Below are 15608 nucleotides of genomic sequence, written 5' to 3' on the forward strand. Positions count from 1 at the left end.
CTCGCCACCCTTCTCCTCACCCTGTGCCGGCCCCTGTCATTCATAAGCACCACAAACAAAACCAGGAATAAACCCTCAACAAAATGGGAAAAAGTGGTGACATTTGCTAGCCATCACTCTGATTTCTGTCTGTTGTATCCCTTTCTCCTGCCTTTCATCTGTCTTGTCTGTTTAATGCTGTAATCTCTGCAGGGCAGCTCTGGCTCTTATAGCATAGATGTACAATGGGGGGCTTTACATCCCTTGGGAGCTGTAGCAGATGCCTTATTGTGTTTTTCCTCAGTATCCAGTTTAATTAACCTTTCATTTGACTTGTCCATGATTTCCTGCCACTCTATGCGTTCTCATCCTATCGCCCTTCCCTTCTCCAGCACTGAGCAGACATCACAATAAAGACCTGGGTAGGTGTCTCTGAAGACACGAGCTATGAGATGTGCTCATTCCCCATGTGTGAGATGGGAAAGCTGCCGTATATGTGAGTCATTTTATATGTCAGTATTTATGGTAGTGTTTTTCCGGCACACGATAATCGCTTTACAGGGACTGCCAGTCGATCAGCCGAATCTGCATTTCCGACCTGCTTTCTTGCTGCTGGAATCTATTGCAACGTGAAGCCGTAACTTGGGCTGTTTCAGCCGTATTTCACTGTCACTGTCCTCAGCTGCCAAGGCCATGAGCCAAACCTTTCAGGAAAGCAAGAGTTTGTTTGCAAACCAACCCGCTGGGGAGCCACCGGTTAGCAAAGTTGAGAACTACAACTCACGGCAGCTCCACACCGACGGAAGAGGTGCCAAACCCACAGTTCCTCTCTGGGACCCTTCCTAATTTCATAGTTGTTAGGGGCTGGCAGGGACCTTACAGATCTTCCTTCTAAGGCAGCCGGTGCAATGGCTCCAGAGTGACCAGTTGTGACGATCGCTCTTTATATCAAATAGAAACATGCGTGATGATGTCCATCTCCAGCCCCTGCCTTTCATAACACGGTTAGAGAATAAGATCTTCGGAGCAAAGACTGCACCAGCACACTAGGGCACTGATTTCCCACAGGCATCTCTAAGTCTGACTGCAGTAGCAGTAATAACAATAATCGTAATAATAGTCTTTCCTGCCCAAGAGCAGGGGGGCTGGACCTGATGAGCTCACGAGGTCCCTGCTAGCCCTAAAATCCTGTGAATCTCTGTGAACGGGCTTATTGCTTCCTCCTCCCATGTACGAGGTCTACTATAAAGCTCCCTTTGTAAAGACTGTCGCGCTCACGGGGCTGAACAGAATCAGAGGGTGTCGAGCTCCGGCACTGCAAAACCAAAACCTGAGAAGGATCAGAGCTCAACCTCATCTTTCTTCCATGTTAGGGGATGCAGAACAACGGTTGCGTTTTCAAGCCGCGTACGGAGATGGGGAAAAAAGTAGGTTTGGCAAAACCTTGTTGCTTGGTTGGGTGCTTGCAGTTCTCCCCTTCTTCTGCTGGTCCATTTGGGACCTTACGCCACGCTCAGTAGCTGGGTATCCAAAACCCACCAGCGCCGCAAGGATTTGAAGATGAAAGAGCTACAGCAGGAAACGTCTGTATTGTGCTTTGGGGCATCTGTTGACACCTTGTATGAGTCAAAACAACGGAGCATCTCTCTGAGAGTGGTCATCTGCTTTTTTAGCTCATCAAAACAGCAGCCTTTTTTGAGCAAATGGTCTCTGGTAATAAAATTACAGCTAATTGCAAAGGAAAAAAAAATCCTTCCGAGAAGGCTGGGCCTATCTGGAAAGACAGCCTTCAAGAAAGAGGATTTGAACATGCAACAGTGGGTTCGGACCTCCCCTCTCTGTGCTCCACCCTGACGCAGCTTGGTGGTCGACAAGCTGCACCCCAGAAGATCGTATGGGACGACCTGTCGTCCATCTAAAATGTGTAATGCTCAGTCCAGAGCTAAGACTCCCCCTGTATCTCACCAGAGATCCATGCAAAGGGCTTTGTGTCTCGTTTAAAATCTCTTGTAAGGACCAGGGCGACAATACAGATGTACTTATGCTACCCAAGAATGAGGCACTGCTATTATTGTCATTGCGCTCCGGCTGAAAGGACAGCTGGAACGTACGCGGTGTCTGGTGTATGCAGTTTTACACAAGAACTGCTGATCAGGAACATTTCTTAGTAAAGCTTTTTATTGCTTAGAGTTTTTGGAAAGTGTTTGAAGGGGAAAAAAAAAAGCTAACTTCAGAGAGCAAAGCAATGGCCTTGCCCATATAAAGATAGGAGCGTGTGTGTGCGAGTGTGAGATCGGTGAGAGAAGACTTTATTGGTAATTTAACTCTGCACTGGCTGCTCCACAGCTTAAAAGGCCAGAACAGAGCAATCTCCACTCTACTCTTGCAAGTAACTCCTTTATGAGATAGAAGATATGGGACTTTGTGGTAGGAACTATTTCAGTGCTTTAAAATAAATGTCCCTCATCCCCTGATGCTTATATGATAGGATGGTATATTTTTAGTCTGGCCAGGACAGATTTTTAGTCTGGCCAGGACACCACAATGGTGGGGGGTATTAAGGCCACTTGGCAGCTTCAGTGAATTGACGGTATCGGCGGCTTCATTTTTGACCGGGGAAAGGATTCTTCCTCTGCATAGTGCATTCCCGAGGGAGAAGAGGACCCACATGTAAGGACTTCCCTGAAACCATCACCACGGGGCTCAGCGCAGCTCCCCTCTCCTTCCCTTGACTCTGGTTAGCGTCCCCTTTAAATCACCCGACGTACAGAAGGAGCGCTGGCAGGCTCGCCCCCCACACCCCGCTCCTCCTGCCATCTGCACTAGCTGCATTTTCAAATAATAAAATCGCAGAAAATGAGGGTTGGGAGGAACCTCAAAGCAGGACCAGCCCCAGCTACATCATCCCAGCCAAGGCTTTGTCTAGCCGGGTCTTCACAAACTTCCAAGGATGGAGAGTCCACCTCCTCTCTGGGTGACCTGCTGCAGTGTTTTACTACCCTCCTGGTGAGAAAGTCATTGCTAATATCTAACCTAACGTCCCTTGGTGCAGCTAGAGCCCATTGCTCCTTGCTCTGAGAACAGCCCAGCTCCATCTTCTTTGCAACTCCCCTGCAGGGAGCTCACCAAAGCAACTCCTTTCACCCTGGCTTCACTCTCACTAGTTCATCCAATTAAGGCCACCAGGATAACGTGCACATCCTCAATGGAGGCTGAAGCTATTCTGAGCTGCGAGTGCCATATGCAGGGCCGGATCCTGCTGTGCGCTGAACGCCCTCAACTCACGTTGACTCGATGGGAACGGGGGGTCTTCACACCCAGCCCAACTGGACCCACAACCAGCCACGCCGACTTCATCCTCTTTGCACCAAAACACTGGGTTGCAGCAGCATCCAGGGACTTGCCCAGCTCTTGCTTTAGTTACTATAGCTACAGACGTGTCTTTGCCAAATGAAAATCTAAAGAGGAACCCACAGTCTCAACAGCACAAATGGTTTTGAGCTTCCTGGACACTTAAAATGGGCTCATGCAAGACTAAGACTGTCTCTATCCTGCTTGCTCCATGAATGATTCAGTGCCTTAAAACCGTGACACCTCCCTCCCCATCCCTTGTGAATAATCAAGGATTTGGTATTGCAAAGATGCTTCCTGACCTGTCTCAGCCGTCACCTGCCTTTCTTTCAGACCATTCTTCACATAGGATCCTTCAGGGCTTTTATCTCCTGTAAGAAATCAGCACCTGAGGAAGAATAATCCGGCATGGCACGGTGAGGTGGAGAAAGGAAGGCTTTGATGGTGCTCATAAAGACAGAGGCTATGTGCACAAGCCATTGAGTTTCATCCACGAGTCCTAATTGCACAACTGGGCAATGAAGCCAGGGCACCGAGACACAGCTCCATGAAGCCCTGCCCGCTTTGCAGGCATTGAGCAGCTCCAGTGCCAACACAAAAGCAAAGCTACATCAAAACCGATGGAGGGGCACTGTGCAAAGGGACCGCTGATCAGGTGCCACAGCCATGCCTAGGAGATTTACTCTCTGCGGTGGGGGAGTCCTTGCGGCCTGGAGACTGTGGGAGCTTGGAGATGATATGCCACCCCGAGGGCGCAGCTGTGCTGGACCAGACCTCAGGACAAATGCAACCCTCAGTGTAAGCGTCGCTCTGCACCCTTCCCAAACATCCCTTGCCAACGGGGCAGACGTTCGAGCGAAAGGGGAAATAACCCAGGCGGAGTGGGACTGACGGGGCGCGTGGGCTGTGCGCTGCTCCCTGCACAGGGCACTGTGCCGCCCGCTGCACTGCTGCCAGGCAGGAAGGGATCATGCCGCTCGCACCGCACCAGGCCGGGCCTGCACGAGCGCTTGTCTCCTAAAGCTGCAGGGATGGGAGCTGACAACACGATGCCCGAGACAGGTTTTGCATTCGATTGCAATCACCAGCTGTGCATCAGGGGTGTCTACAGGGGCAATGGAGAGGATGTGAAGTGCCAAGCAGTTAGCGGGAGGATTTCCACGGACTCCAGCAGTCAGGCTGAAGCTTATAGGCGATGCAGGTAATGCTGACCTCCTCTCTCCTAAGGGACAGGGTGACAGCAGATGGCTGGAGAGGCCACGTACGTGCTGATCTCCAGCCCATCCATCTCTCCATCCTTCCCTCCCCATCCCCACTCCTGTCTCTGCTTACTGCTGCAGCTGCTGCCAGCACCGGGATGTGCTGAGTATTTCTTGCTGGCAGTCGCTAATGCTTCCCCCAGAAGCTGTCACTCACAGCCCCGAGGTCTGTGCTGGGAGGAGCAGCAGCTGCTGGAATGGAGAAGACACGATTTTACCGTCAGGGAGCAGCGTGGTGGAGGGGCGACCCGGGTCAGGGGCGAGGAGGATGCAATAGGACGGGATGGAGACTATCTGAGACAGCACTAGAAGAACCGGGGATGCAGGGAAGAGACTATCATTCCTTCCTGACCACTGAATCCTGTGCACTTACCTAGTGTGTTTGCTAGGCTCTGTGCTACCTCCCAAGACCCACGTTCCTTTAACAACACTAAATGCCCCGGTAAGGTTGTCAAGGGTCCCAAAGTCGCTGGATTTAAGGGTCCCCTTTTGTGTGTACCCCGCATTTTGGGGATACGTCTTTCAGGACATGATGACATATATCCTACACCTCCCCCAGTATCAATTGCACACTTCCCGGCAGCTCCCAATCCCCCAGGCTCCTTGTGCCAGACCGCTCCTCCCCACCCCCAGCCTGACTCTTACCCCTTCTGCTTCTCACTCGAGCAGTTTCCTTCTCATCCCTGCCGGACCCAGGGCTCAGATGAGCCCCTCTCCCTACTTCCTATCCTAGCACCCCATCCTAGCCCAGCAGCCAGGAGGAATAGCGGCAGCGAAAGTCTCTTTCGATCCCTGCATCCTTGGACGGGAGCATGCTTCGTGCAAAACCTCCAGAGAGTTTTGCTGCTGTTGCTAAAGGATTAGGACTGGTTGATTTGGATAGTTTGTCCCCAGGATGGGGAAAGCAAATCCCTGGATGCTAGGTGGCCTCTCCGCTAAAAATCAAGTCCCTGCTCCCAATTATGGAGGGGCCCAGAGCTTCTCCACTACCAGAGGCAAAGAAAAATGAAGTACTTGGGATCGGATGGCCACAGCAATTCAATAAACCATTTCTACTTCTGGGCTCTGCTTTACCAACTGCTACAGCAGCCAATACTACAGCACTCACATCGTCCTAGAAAAGACTGGGCATTACTGTAGGTAAAGTGTTCAACTCTGCATGGAGTAGGTAGTTAAAATGAAGTAGCCGCAGAAGGCTCACAAATCAAAGCTAGAAACACACAAGCAGGGTTGGCAATGGGCACCAAGCACCATTAGTAGAGGACTAAACAAATAATGGCACTTTGATGGGGGGTGGGGAAAAGTCATCCTCAAGCCTTGGGAAAATGGGCAAGGATCTTTCCAATGAGAACGAGATGCAGCTGCATGAGACAGTAAATCCTACAAGCAGATGCAGCGAGCAGGATGGAGGAACGCGAACAAATACCTGCAGCGGGCAAGATGGAAAAGCGTTTTTGGGGAGAAGTTTCTCGGGGTACACTGAAGTTGCTCCTTCAAGGAGAGCTACTTTTCAAAGTCCACCTCAAACTTGAGCATTACTGAGCCACATTTTGGTTACCTGGGACCTGAGCAAAGAGGGCCTGAGAGAGATAACCCAAGAAAACAGTGGGTATAAGGGCTCTGGTCGCCCTTACAGAGTCTGGAACCCACCTCCGCTCACGCAGATGCAGCTTTGCATGGGAAAAATCACTCGTGCATCGAAGGTTTGGCCCGTGAGTAGGAACCGGGTGCTTGCCTGCTGAGTGTTCACGAGACGGCGACACAGAACAGCGTTTTGGCACCGAGAGGGCTGGGGCGCGGAGGGAGAGGGAAGCAGGTGCCTTGCCATAAGGCTCCATTTCCCTTGGATGTCGGCAGCAGACTGACTCTCATCTGTGAACACTGATCACCAGGATGGAGACACCGCCCTCGTGCACAACGCCTCTCGACGAAGGATCGCGGGGGAGCTGAGCTCACCAGCATCACATCCCCACACGAGTGCGGGAGAAGCCTGGGCTCCTGCACCCCGTCCTCCCTCGCTGAAAGAAAGCCTGGTCCAGTAATGACAGGCAGAGTCAGCACCGGCTGATAAAACCCTTCTTGGCCAAGCTCTCTGCCTGACAAAACCCTTGCAGCCAAGGAGGGGCACAACCCAAGGGAGCCGAGATAAGGCCTAGCAGCTCAGCCACTGCTTGTCTGTGGCTTCGATTTGCCAGAGTTTTAGACCATCCACCCGTACTCCTGCATTAACTATTTTTAGACTGGATGCCATGTGTGCATCTTGCAAGCTGAGAGCCAAGGAAATGCAGAAAATGGGTAAAAGAGAAATAAAACCACCTGGCTGACACAGGCGCGTGGAAATGAATGGAGCCGGCACGTGGATTTTAACGCTCAGGAGCGTACGTCACCGAGCGACGTCGGCTGCAAATGCAAGAGGTGCATCTGCACCAGCACTGAGCTGCCTCTTCCCGAAATTGTCCTAGGCTGGAAGAGAAGCCATGCCCACAGCAGGTGTTGATGGGACCCTGTTAGGTGTGTTTTGACGTTCAGTTGTGAGCAGATGTTGCTGGAGTGTCTACTCACTGAAGCAAACACACCTGCCTTTGTTTCAGCACATGAAGCTCGTGCCATCTGCGCCATGACATGGGGAAGCTCCCCGGAGCTTCACCGCCCTGGTGGGAAGCACTGCATATGTGCAGCACGGATGACATTTGCTCCTGTGCAAAAGGACTGCTGGTAGAAGTCCTCTTCAGGATACTACCTAGTGGTTAAGGGGCTTTTTGGGGTGGGGGGAGACATGGGTTCTGCTCCCCGCTCTGCCAGTCATCTACTCTGACACCCTGGCAAGTCGCTTCACTTCCCCGTGCCTCTATTTCTCCTCTCATCCTTTGTCTGTCTTATCAGCTTGGATTAAAATCCCTCCAGTGTGAGAGAGCTGCAGGCACAGACAGCGCCTGACACAATGCAGCGCCCACTCGACTGGGGCCCTCCGCAGAGTAGAGCAATCTGCATAAAACCGAAGGGAGACGAACTGATGCACAGACGTGGCACAGCGCGCGCAGAAATGTAACCCAGGTGATTTTTGTGCATGCATGTGTACTGCGCTCCTGCCTCTTTGGATAGGAAATAAGCAACCGGCCGGGGCTAAATCTGCTGCCTCCATGATGCAAAGGACTCGAGTCCCAGCTAGGACAAGTGTTTCCTGCTCTGAAGCTGCATGGCATGTAGGTTACTAATCCTGCCTGAATATGGTAAATCTCTGCATGTCTTTGATCTCAGCTTGCAGGCAAAGCAAGGAAGCAGTTTTCTGTCAAAGTGGGGGGGATTTTACAGTTTGGAGCAGCCTGGAAGCATTCCTGAAAGCGAGGGGAAAGGGTCAGGGTGGGAAATGTGCCTGTTTTCATAGCGATGGGGAATTCAGTCCTCCAGGTCCAAAGGCCCAGCATCACTTAACCCCGTGTAAGGCATGCAGGTGTGGCCCTTTGCACGTGTGGGGACTGCACCAGGGGAAGGTACATCCCAGAGCGGGGTGGCACAGTCGGTACTGGCATGAACCTGGGGCGATGCCACGGCTCTCTTGGGGGCAGTCAGTGCCGGTACGTGGCCTTGTTTATGAGGGCCCTGATGCAGGATGAATCTCTGAGTGAGTCACACGGGTCAGGCAGTAAGAGTGCTTTGTCTCCTTTTGTGCTACACAAGCCCACGGAGGCCAACACAAAGCTGAGGTTTATGCTACCGTGTGCCATCTTGCTTTCCTCCCACTCCACGCCCCGACCCCTGCCCCTCTCGAGTCCGAAGCGCCGCGCTGATTCAGCCTGTAGGGATGCCACTAATAATACGCTATAGCCTCTCAGACAGCATCCGGCCTGTGTATGCACCATAACATTTGATCCGTGGGGTATGCAACACCCGCCACGGTCAACGGGTATGTAAAGCGCAAGGACCGGGCTGGATGCACATCTGCAGGGCTTGCTCACAAAACACCGGCCTCGTTTTCCAAGCTGCGGAGCGCTTGCCCCTCCAAAGGAAGCCAAAGGGAGCTGGAGATGCTCAGCACCTTGGACCGATCCTCGCTCCAAACCCAGCAGAGACACCCTCGCCTCCCGGGGCGCTTGCTTCTTGCACGACCGATGTCCCTGGGGGGCCACCCGCAAGGACTCTCCGAGAGGCCTCAACTGCGAAAACGGCCTGGATGGCCGGTCCCACCCATCATCCCCGACAAGGCCACACCGCAATTAAACCCGGATTAACCACCAGTGACCACCACCACGTGGGAACCCGAGCGGGCATCAAGGGGCACCTCACAGGGGTGGTGCGGGTGGCTGGCGAGGAGTCAAACTGGGTGCCCTATGAGGCAGAAGGGCATGGGGTGCCAGGTGCACATCCCTCGCTTGCAGGATACGGGGGGTGCCAGCCACACATCCCTCGCTTGCAGGATATGGGGGGGTTGTGGGGTGTCCATCCCTGGCTTGCAGGAGAAGGGGGGTGTGGGAGCCCATCCCTCGCTTGCAGGAGATGGGTGTGGGTGCCCATCCCTAGCTTGCAGGATACAGGGGATGTGGGGTGCCCATCCCTGGCTTGCAGGAGACGGGTGTGGGTGCCCATCCCTGGCTTGCAGGAGATGGGTGTGGGTGCCCATCCCTGGCTTGCAGGATACAGGGGATGTGGGGTGCCCATCCCTGGCTTGCAGGAGACGGGTGTGGGTGCCCATCCCTAGCTTGCAGGAGATGGGTGTGGGTGACCATCCCTGGCTTGCAGGATACAGGGGGTGCCAGCCACACATCCCTCGCCTGCAGGAGACGGGGGTGCGGGTGCCCATCCCGGCTTGCAGGGGACAGGGGATGTGGGGTGCCCATCCCTGGCTTGCAGGGGATGGGGGTGCAGGCGCCCATCCCCGGCTCGCAGGGGACGGGGGTGCCAGCCGCACACCCCGGCTCGCAGGGGACGGGTGCGGGCGCGGCGCGGGCACTCACACGTATGCGTGGTAGATGAACGCCCAGCCGCGCGGCCTCTCCAGCACGTTGTAGAGGAAATTCTGGAGCTTGCGGTAGAAGGCGTTGCGCTTGGGGGGCTTCCCCGCGCCCGCGCCGCCCGCGCGGGGCTTGCTGAGGATGCTGCCGCGCTTGGCGCTGTCCGAGCCGGCGATGAGCAGCGCCCCGTCCCGGCTGGAGTCGGGCGCGCCGGGGTCCAGCCCCACGAAGCCCACCTTGAGCTTCTTCTCGCCCGCCGGCCCCGGGTACACGCCGCCGTTGCGGGATTTCTGCACCATCCTCCCGGCGCTGCGCCGCACCGCGCCGCACCGCACCGCGGGCCGGGCTGCGGGCTCACATGGCCGCTCCGGCTGCGGCTCCGGCTCCGGCTCCGGCTGCGGCTGCGGCTGCGCTCCTCCCTCCGCCCGCCCGCCTTAACTCCTTGCTGCCTTGGGCAGGCCGCCCGCGCCGGGTCTCGGCGCTGCGGGGCCTCCAGGCCGCCGAGGCCGGCGGGGAAGCGGAGCGCACTGCCGGCGGGGCTTGTCCCGGAGGCCGGCGCTGCCTGCCGGGAGCCCCCTCCGCGGCGGACAGGGGTCTCTGGGTGGATGCGACATCTCTTCTTAGCGCGACTGAATAGTTGGAAGACTGTTCTCTGCAAGAGGGGCGGGTTTCTGCAGGGCTTGCCCGGCGGGCTCCAGCTGCCTCCCGGGTGCCCCTCCAAGGTGGACACAGTCCTTTAGGGCAGATGTGACATCTTTCATGAGACCGGGTTAAGACTTGGAGACCTGGGGTTGCCTCGCAGGTGCCCCCTTCCACGGTGGACAAGGGTCTTTGGGTAGATGTGATAGCTTTGTTTAGATCAACTGAGTACTTGGAAAATTGTTCTTTGCAAGAGGGGCGGGTTTCTTCAGGACCACCTTGCTTGTCCAGGAGACCTGGGGTGCCTCCTGGGTTCCCCCTTCCAAGGTGGACACGGGTCCTTGGGGAGATGTGATAGTTTTTACTCCTTGGCAAGATTGCTTTTTGCAAGAGGGCCTGGTTTCTGCAGGGCTTGTCCAGGAGGACTCCAGTTGCCTCCCAGGTGCCCCCTTCCAAGATGGACACGGTCCTTTAGGGCAGATGTGACACCTTTGATGAGACCGAGTCAAGACTTGGAAAAATTGTTCTTTGCAAGAGGGGCGGGTTTCTGCAGGGCTTGTCCAGGAGGACTCCAGTTGCCTCTCAGGTACCCCCTCCAAGGTGGACAAGGGTCCTTGGGTAGATGTCATAGCTTTTACTCCTTGGCAAGATTGCTTTTTGCAAGAGGGGCGGGTTTCTGCAGGGCTTGTCCAGGAGGACTCCAGTTGCCTCCCAGGTGCCCCCTTCCAAGATGGACACGGTCCTTTAGGGCAGATGTGACACCTTTGATGAGACCGAGTCAAGACTTGGAAAAATTGTTCTTTGCAAGAGGGGCGGGTTTCTGCAGGGCTTGTCCAGGAGGACTCCAGTTGCCTCCCAGGTGCCCCCTCCAAGGTGGACAAGGGTCCTTGGGTAGATGTCATAGCTTTTACTCCTTGGCAAGATTGCTTTTTGCAAGAGGGGCGGGTTTCTGCAGGGCTTGTCCAGGCGGGCTCCAGTTGCCTCCCAGGTGCCCCCTCCAAGGTGGACAAAGTTGGTAGTTCCCGCGCAGCGTGGCCGGGGGGACCCGGCAGTCCCTTCCACTACGTTTGTCATCAAGACGACATTCATGTTCTAGGCCTAGCTGAGAGAGGCCCATTTCCTGAGGGTTTACGGCCACTGACCCTCTGCAGAAGTGAGTGAGGCATCACCGACTTGCCAGTGGTTCATCTCAGCCAGGGGGGGCTTTGCTGGCAGGTCCCTCTGGGCAGCTGCTGGCTCTGCTTGCCATCCTTCGTTGCACAGCTCGAGTGCCAGGCTCTCCAGAGGAGGAACCAAGAGGATCACGGGTGGTAGTAAAACTCTCCCACAATTTAACCTGCCTGGCAACAGACGGAGAATACGCCTTTGAGTCCATGGGCTGCTGCACCTATTCTACACACCCATCCCCTGCCCTTCTGATATTTGGGGGTGCAGTTCTCCGGCTGATGAAGCCTGTTAGTTGCTCTGATGCTTTTACAGCACTCGGTCAATCCTTTTTGCGCACGCAGACTGTGCTCATCCTGGACACGTACTTCACTGGGAATCACCCAGTTTCCAAATGGTGGTACACTGAGAGCCCACTTTCACCCCAGATTTTTTCTTGTCCAGATGTCAAGGCTGAGTCAACACCAACATTTACAACCCGCTTTCCCACTGTGTTCAGTGCTTTTATCCAAGCCCACCTGCTCCTTGGGGGCTTGTATTTATTTGTACCTGAGGTCTGAGTTAACCCTTGACATGGGTCTCGTTAAGCCAAAACCCAGTGTGTGAGCTATTTCTGACCCTGAAAGCCAATCGTCAGCCTCTCTGTATTTCCACACAACATGCTTTAACTGTGCACCAAGTAGGCCACGCCATGAGTCCCGTCCAAAGTGACTATACAAAATGAGGGAATTAGCAAGTAGGTCCATTTCTCCCTTTCTACCTGTCATTTCCCTTCTCAGGTCCACTCGCCTCTCTCCATCATCATCCAAAACAACCGCAACAGCCACCCTTGAACACCAGCCATGCTTATCGATTAGGTGCCCGCGTGTTGTGCTGATTAACTGGGGCCATCGTGGCAGCCATTAAAGCAGTTTCTTTATGCGTTTCATCTCAAACACATCTCATGACTACGGTGGTCTGCATGGGTGTGGATTCATGGTGCTGGGCATTTGTAGGGTATGTGGCCTTCTAGCTAGGGGGGCCCAAGGAAAGGTGGTGAAACAAAATAAGGTGTCCAAAAGGCAGCCTGTCAAAATGTCTCCTCTGAAGGCCTCTCGGGCCCTATGCTGAACCTAAATTCCAGCATTTAGCAGGGAAAGCAGGGCAATTTTTAGTCCTGCTTTAAGTACAAATGTCAGTGCAGCTTGAACTCTGAAGCTGCTTTTGACACCTCCATAATTATAGAGGTGGAACACAATCATTTTCATCAGAGTCTCTCCCCACTTTTGAGATCTGTCTTGCTGATGACTACCTATAACAAATAGCCAATTATTTCTGTTTTGGAGATGGGAAACCCTGAATTAAAGTGCTGTTCATACAAAGGAAATCATCTTGGAATGAGCTGTTATGACACCTCTGAGTCCAGAAAGGAAAATGCTCTACAGCTTAAGCAGATGCCTTCTTATGCCAAGCAACAGCACAAAAGGACTTGTCCGTAGGGAAGCAGTCTGCAGAGGAGATGAACAAACCAGGTTTCTGTTGCTTTGAGTGCATTGCATCAGTCAAAGCATGTTACTTCCATCAATGTTACTGTAGGCGCTGTTTTGGGTGGAGGTATAGGCGATATAGGGGATATTTAGGCACGTGGCGTGCTGGTATAGGGCAGGGAAGAAATCACAGGTATGAACCATCCAGTTGCCTGCTAGGAGAAGCTTTTGCCTCTTCTGGATGGAGCAGCTTGTAAACTAATTTAATCTCTATAACTGCACTGTATGACGTGGGAGAACAGATCGACGCAGAGGGATCGTGCAAATGGTAGGAAAGTAGGAACGGTGCCTGATTCGGTGGCAGTATAGGACCTCTGATCCCAAACGGGGCACGAACCCTGGTCCTGCATCAGGTGGACTGGAGAGACATGGATGCAACTGTGCAAAATCTTTCGCATGAGGGAAAGGCAAGAATTAAGATGTCGGCACATCACTGTAAATTGCAAGGGAGCCTGCTTATTCCTGTTAATTGAGCAGGAAGGAAATGGGCCCTCAGCGATGGACAGAAATTGGTGAGACTCAGAGTGAAGCGCTGCATGCTGTTTATTGGGCTGGGGAAGGGATTATATAGAAATGTGTATGTCAGGCAGGCGCTGATGGAGAAAAGGGGCAGTGACACTATCTGATGCGTCCAAAAACCCACCATTCTTGTGTTTCCCAAAGGTTCATCCTTTGCCTTATGCCTTGTGGAAACCCTTAGCCAGGCAGAAGGGCTGTCAATGCAAGGGCTTCCTTCTCTAGGGCGGCGAGTGTGCACCAAGTGAGTGTGATCCCTAAAACGATGGACATGCAGGGGCCACGGTGGAGGGAAAGATGCCAAATCCTAACAACAGCCCTCCAACCAGAGGAAAAGCAAATGCCTCAAGTCCTTTCTTGATGGATAGCCTCAACCACAACCAATATGCTGCCAGGCCAAAAAGAAGAGGGGCAGAAGGGGAGCGCAGTGTAGCTGGCTCACAGATGCTGGGCCTTTTCCCCGTGTGCTGTCTCTTGAATGAGTCTTTAACCTCAAACAGAGACTGTGCACCGTTAGGATCTGGGACCCTGTTTTCTTACAGATAGGCTGAATTCCCAGCCCCGGGGACTCGGATGCGGGGATGCACGGGGCCCTGGCACAACAGCAGCATAGCCTGGGCCTGTCAAAGGGACGCGGGAGAGCTCGCTGCCTGGGAAGATGGCAGTGATAAATAAATCATCACGATGCTTCCGCTGCAACGTGTCACGCCAGCTATTTTTAGCAGTGACACGTAAAAGAGATGATCAGGGAAGTCATGTTCTTCCCTCCCCCCGGCGTTTCTGCTGCTTGCCAGTGCTTTGCAATAAGTCCATGTCATTCTCCCACCGCCGGATCGTGAGCGAGCTCCTCTCGGTGTTCACGTGGGTCTGTCGGAGGCGAGCCCTTGCCTGGAAACACGGTTGTGCGAGACACGGAAACGGGCAGGGGGGCTTGGGGACGTGGACAGCGTCTAGCGGGGTATTTCGGGCCTCAGAGCCTGCCCTTCAGGGAGGCCATAGGGATTGCACCTGCTTGCATCAACTCAGAGGTGAATTTGCCTCAAAGGGCCAAAGCCTCTTCATACCAGGGGCCTGGTCAGGGGTCATGTCAGAGTTGAGGTGTCTTCCTATCATCCTAGTTGCTGCCCCGAACTCAGGGACTGCAGTAGCTCACTTCAGGGACTGCTTTGGACCCCAACCCTCCTGCTCAGGGAAATGCACTGAGCATTTCTCTCACACCTTCAACATGACCTGTGCTAGCACCTATGACGATGAGGCCCATACAATAGAACCGCTGCTGCAAAGATGCTGGGCTCCTTTTAGTCACTTGTTAATATTGCATGCAGGCTTGGCAGTGGTTGTTTTACACCCGGGTGCTGCGTGCTCATGGCAGCATGTGTAATGCATCTAAATAACTTATGTGCACTATGTCAGGTAGGCAACTGGTAGGATCAGGAGGGACCTCCCTGCCCGTCGATGTACCCAGTCTCCATCTCTCCTCTTCCCTTCCCCTCCCTTATTTCAGTTCAGCCCATCTCCTGGTCTCTCAAGCACCTGGCGTGCTTGTCCCCTCGCTTGTTCGGCTCCCAGCTGCCCACACTGAAGGGCACTTTCCTCATCTCTAACTGTGCCTTTTTCTTCATTAACCCACCCCTGGCACTTGCACCTTGTCTTGCCTTCCTTGGAGACCATGAGTAATTCCCTTCCTTCATTTACAGCGTTACCTCGGAGGTATTTTTAGCCTGTGGCCATGTCAGCCCTGAGTCTTCCTTTTCCCAGACTCTATAAATTTAGCTCCCTTAGTCACTCTTCATGCCCTGACGACACTTGCACTGTGTCTACTGACCTTCTTGTTGTTCTACAAGTATAAACCATGCAGTTGTCTGCTAGGAGGAACCTCTGCCTCTTCTGGATGGAGCAGCTTGTAAGCTAATTGCATCTCTATAACGATCCCTCTGTAGATCCGTTCTGCCACTTCATCCAGTGCAACGTGCAAACCATAGGAGAGCATCCGACATTGCCATGGCAAATCTCATCTTAGATTGCTTGGGCTTCGTATCCCCCTACCAGGGCTCTTGAAGTTTGAGTCTTGGCAGACTCAAACCCCTCTACCCTGATACCTGTAGGAGAGCAGGACTAGATGCCAAGCTGCTAGCTGAATGAACACAAGGCGTTGCCCGTATATAAATACCCATCTGCTCTGCTACCCTCTCCATCCTGGGGTAATTGGGCATGGGTTTCTTCTT

The 15608-nt window shown here is 53.8% G+C and overlaps 1 protein-coding gene across 3 annotated transcripts in view; it reads right to left on the minus strand.

The window, feature by feature from the left end:
- Positions 1 to 9980, minus strand: part of KCNQ2 (potassium voltage-gated channel subfamily Q member 2) — a 99464-nt gene extending 89484 nt beyond the window's left edge. The window contains exon 1 of one of the 3 annotated variants that reach the window (XM_090064686.1): positions 9542 to 9980. In XM_090064686.1, the coding sequence (XP_089920812.1) occupies positions 9542 to 9837 (296 nt within the window). In that variant the 5' untranslated portion in view covers positions 9838 to 9980. The remainder of the gene's footprint in view (positions 1 to 9541) is intronic. The other 2 variants (XM_090064687.1, XM_090064688.1) reach the window with 2 other exon arrangements.
- Positions 9981 to 15608: the final 5628 nt, after the last annotated feature.

This window comes from Crocodylus siamensis, chromosome 10, assembly GCF_052110815.1.
Source record: "Crocodylus siamensis isolate JL-2025a chromosome 10, ASM5211081v1, whole genome shotgun sequence".
In the NCBI taxonomy this organism is placed as follows: domain Eukaryota; kingdom Metazoa; phylum Chordata; order Crocodylia; family Crocodylidae; genus Crocodylus; species Crocodylus siamensis.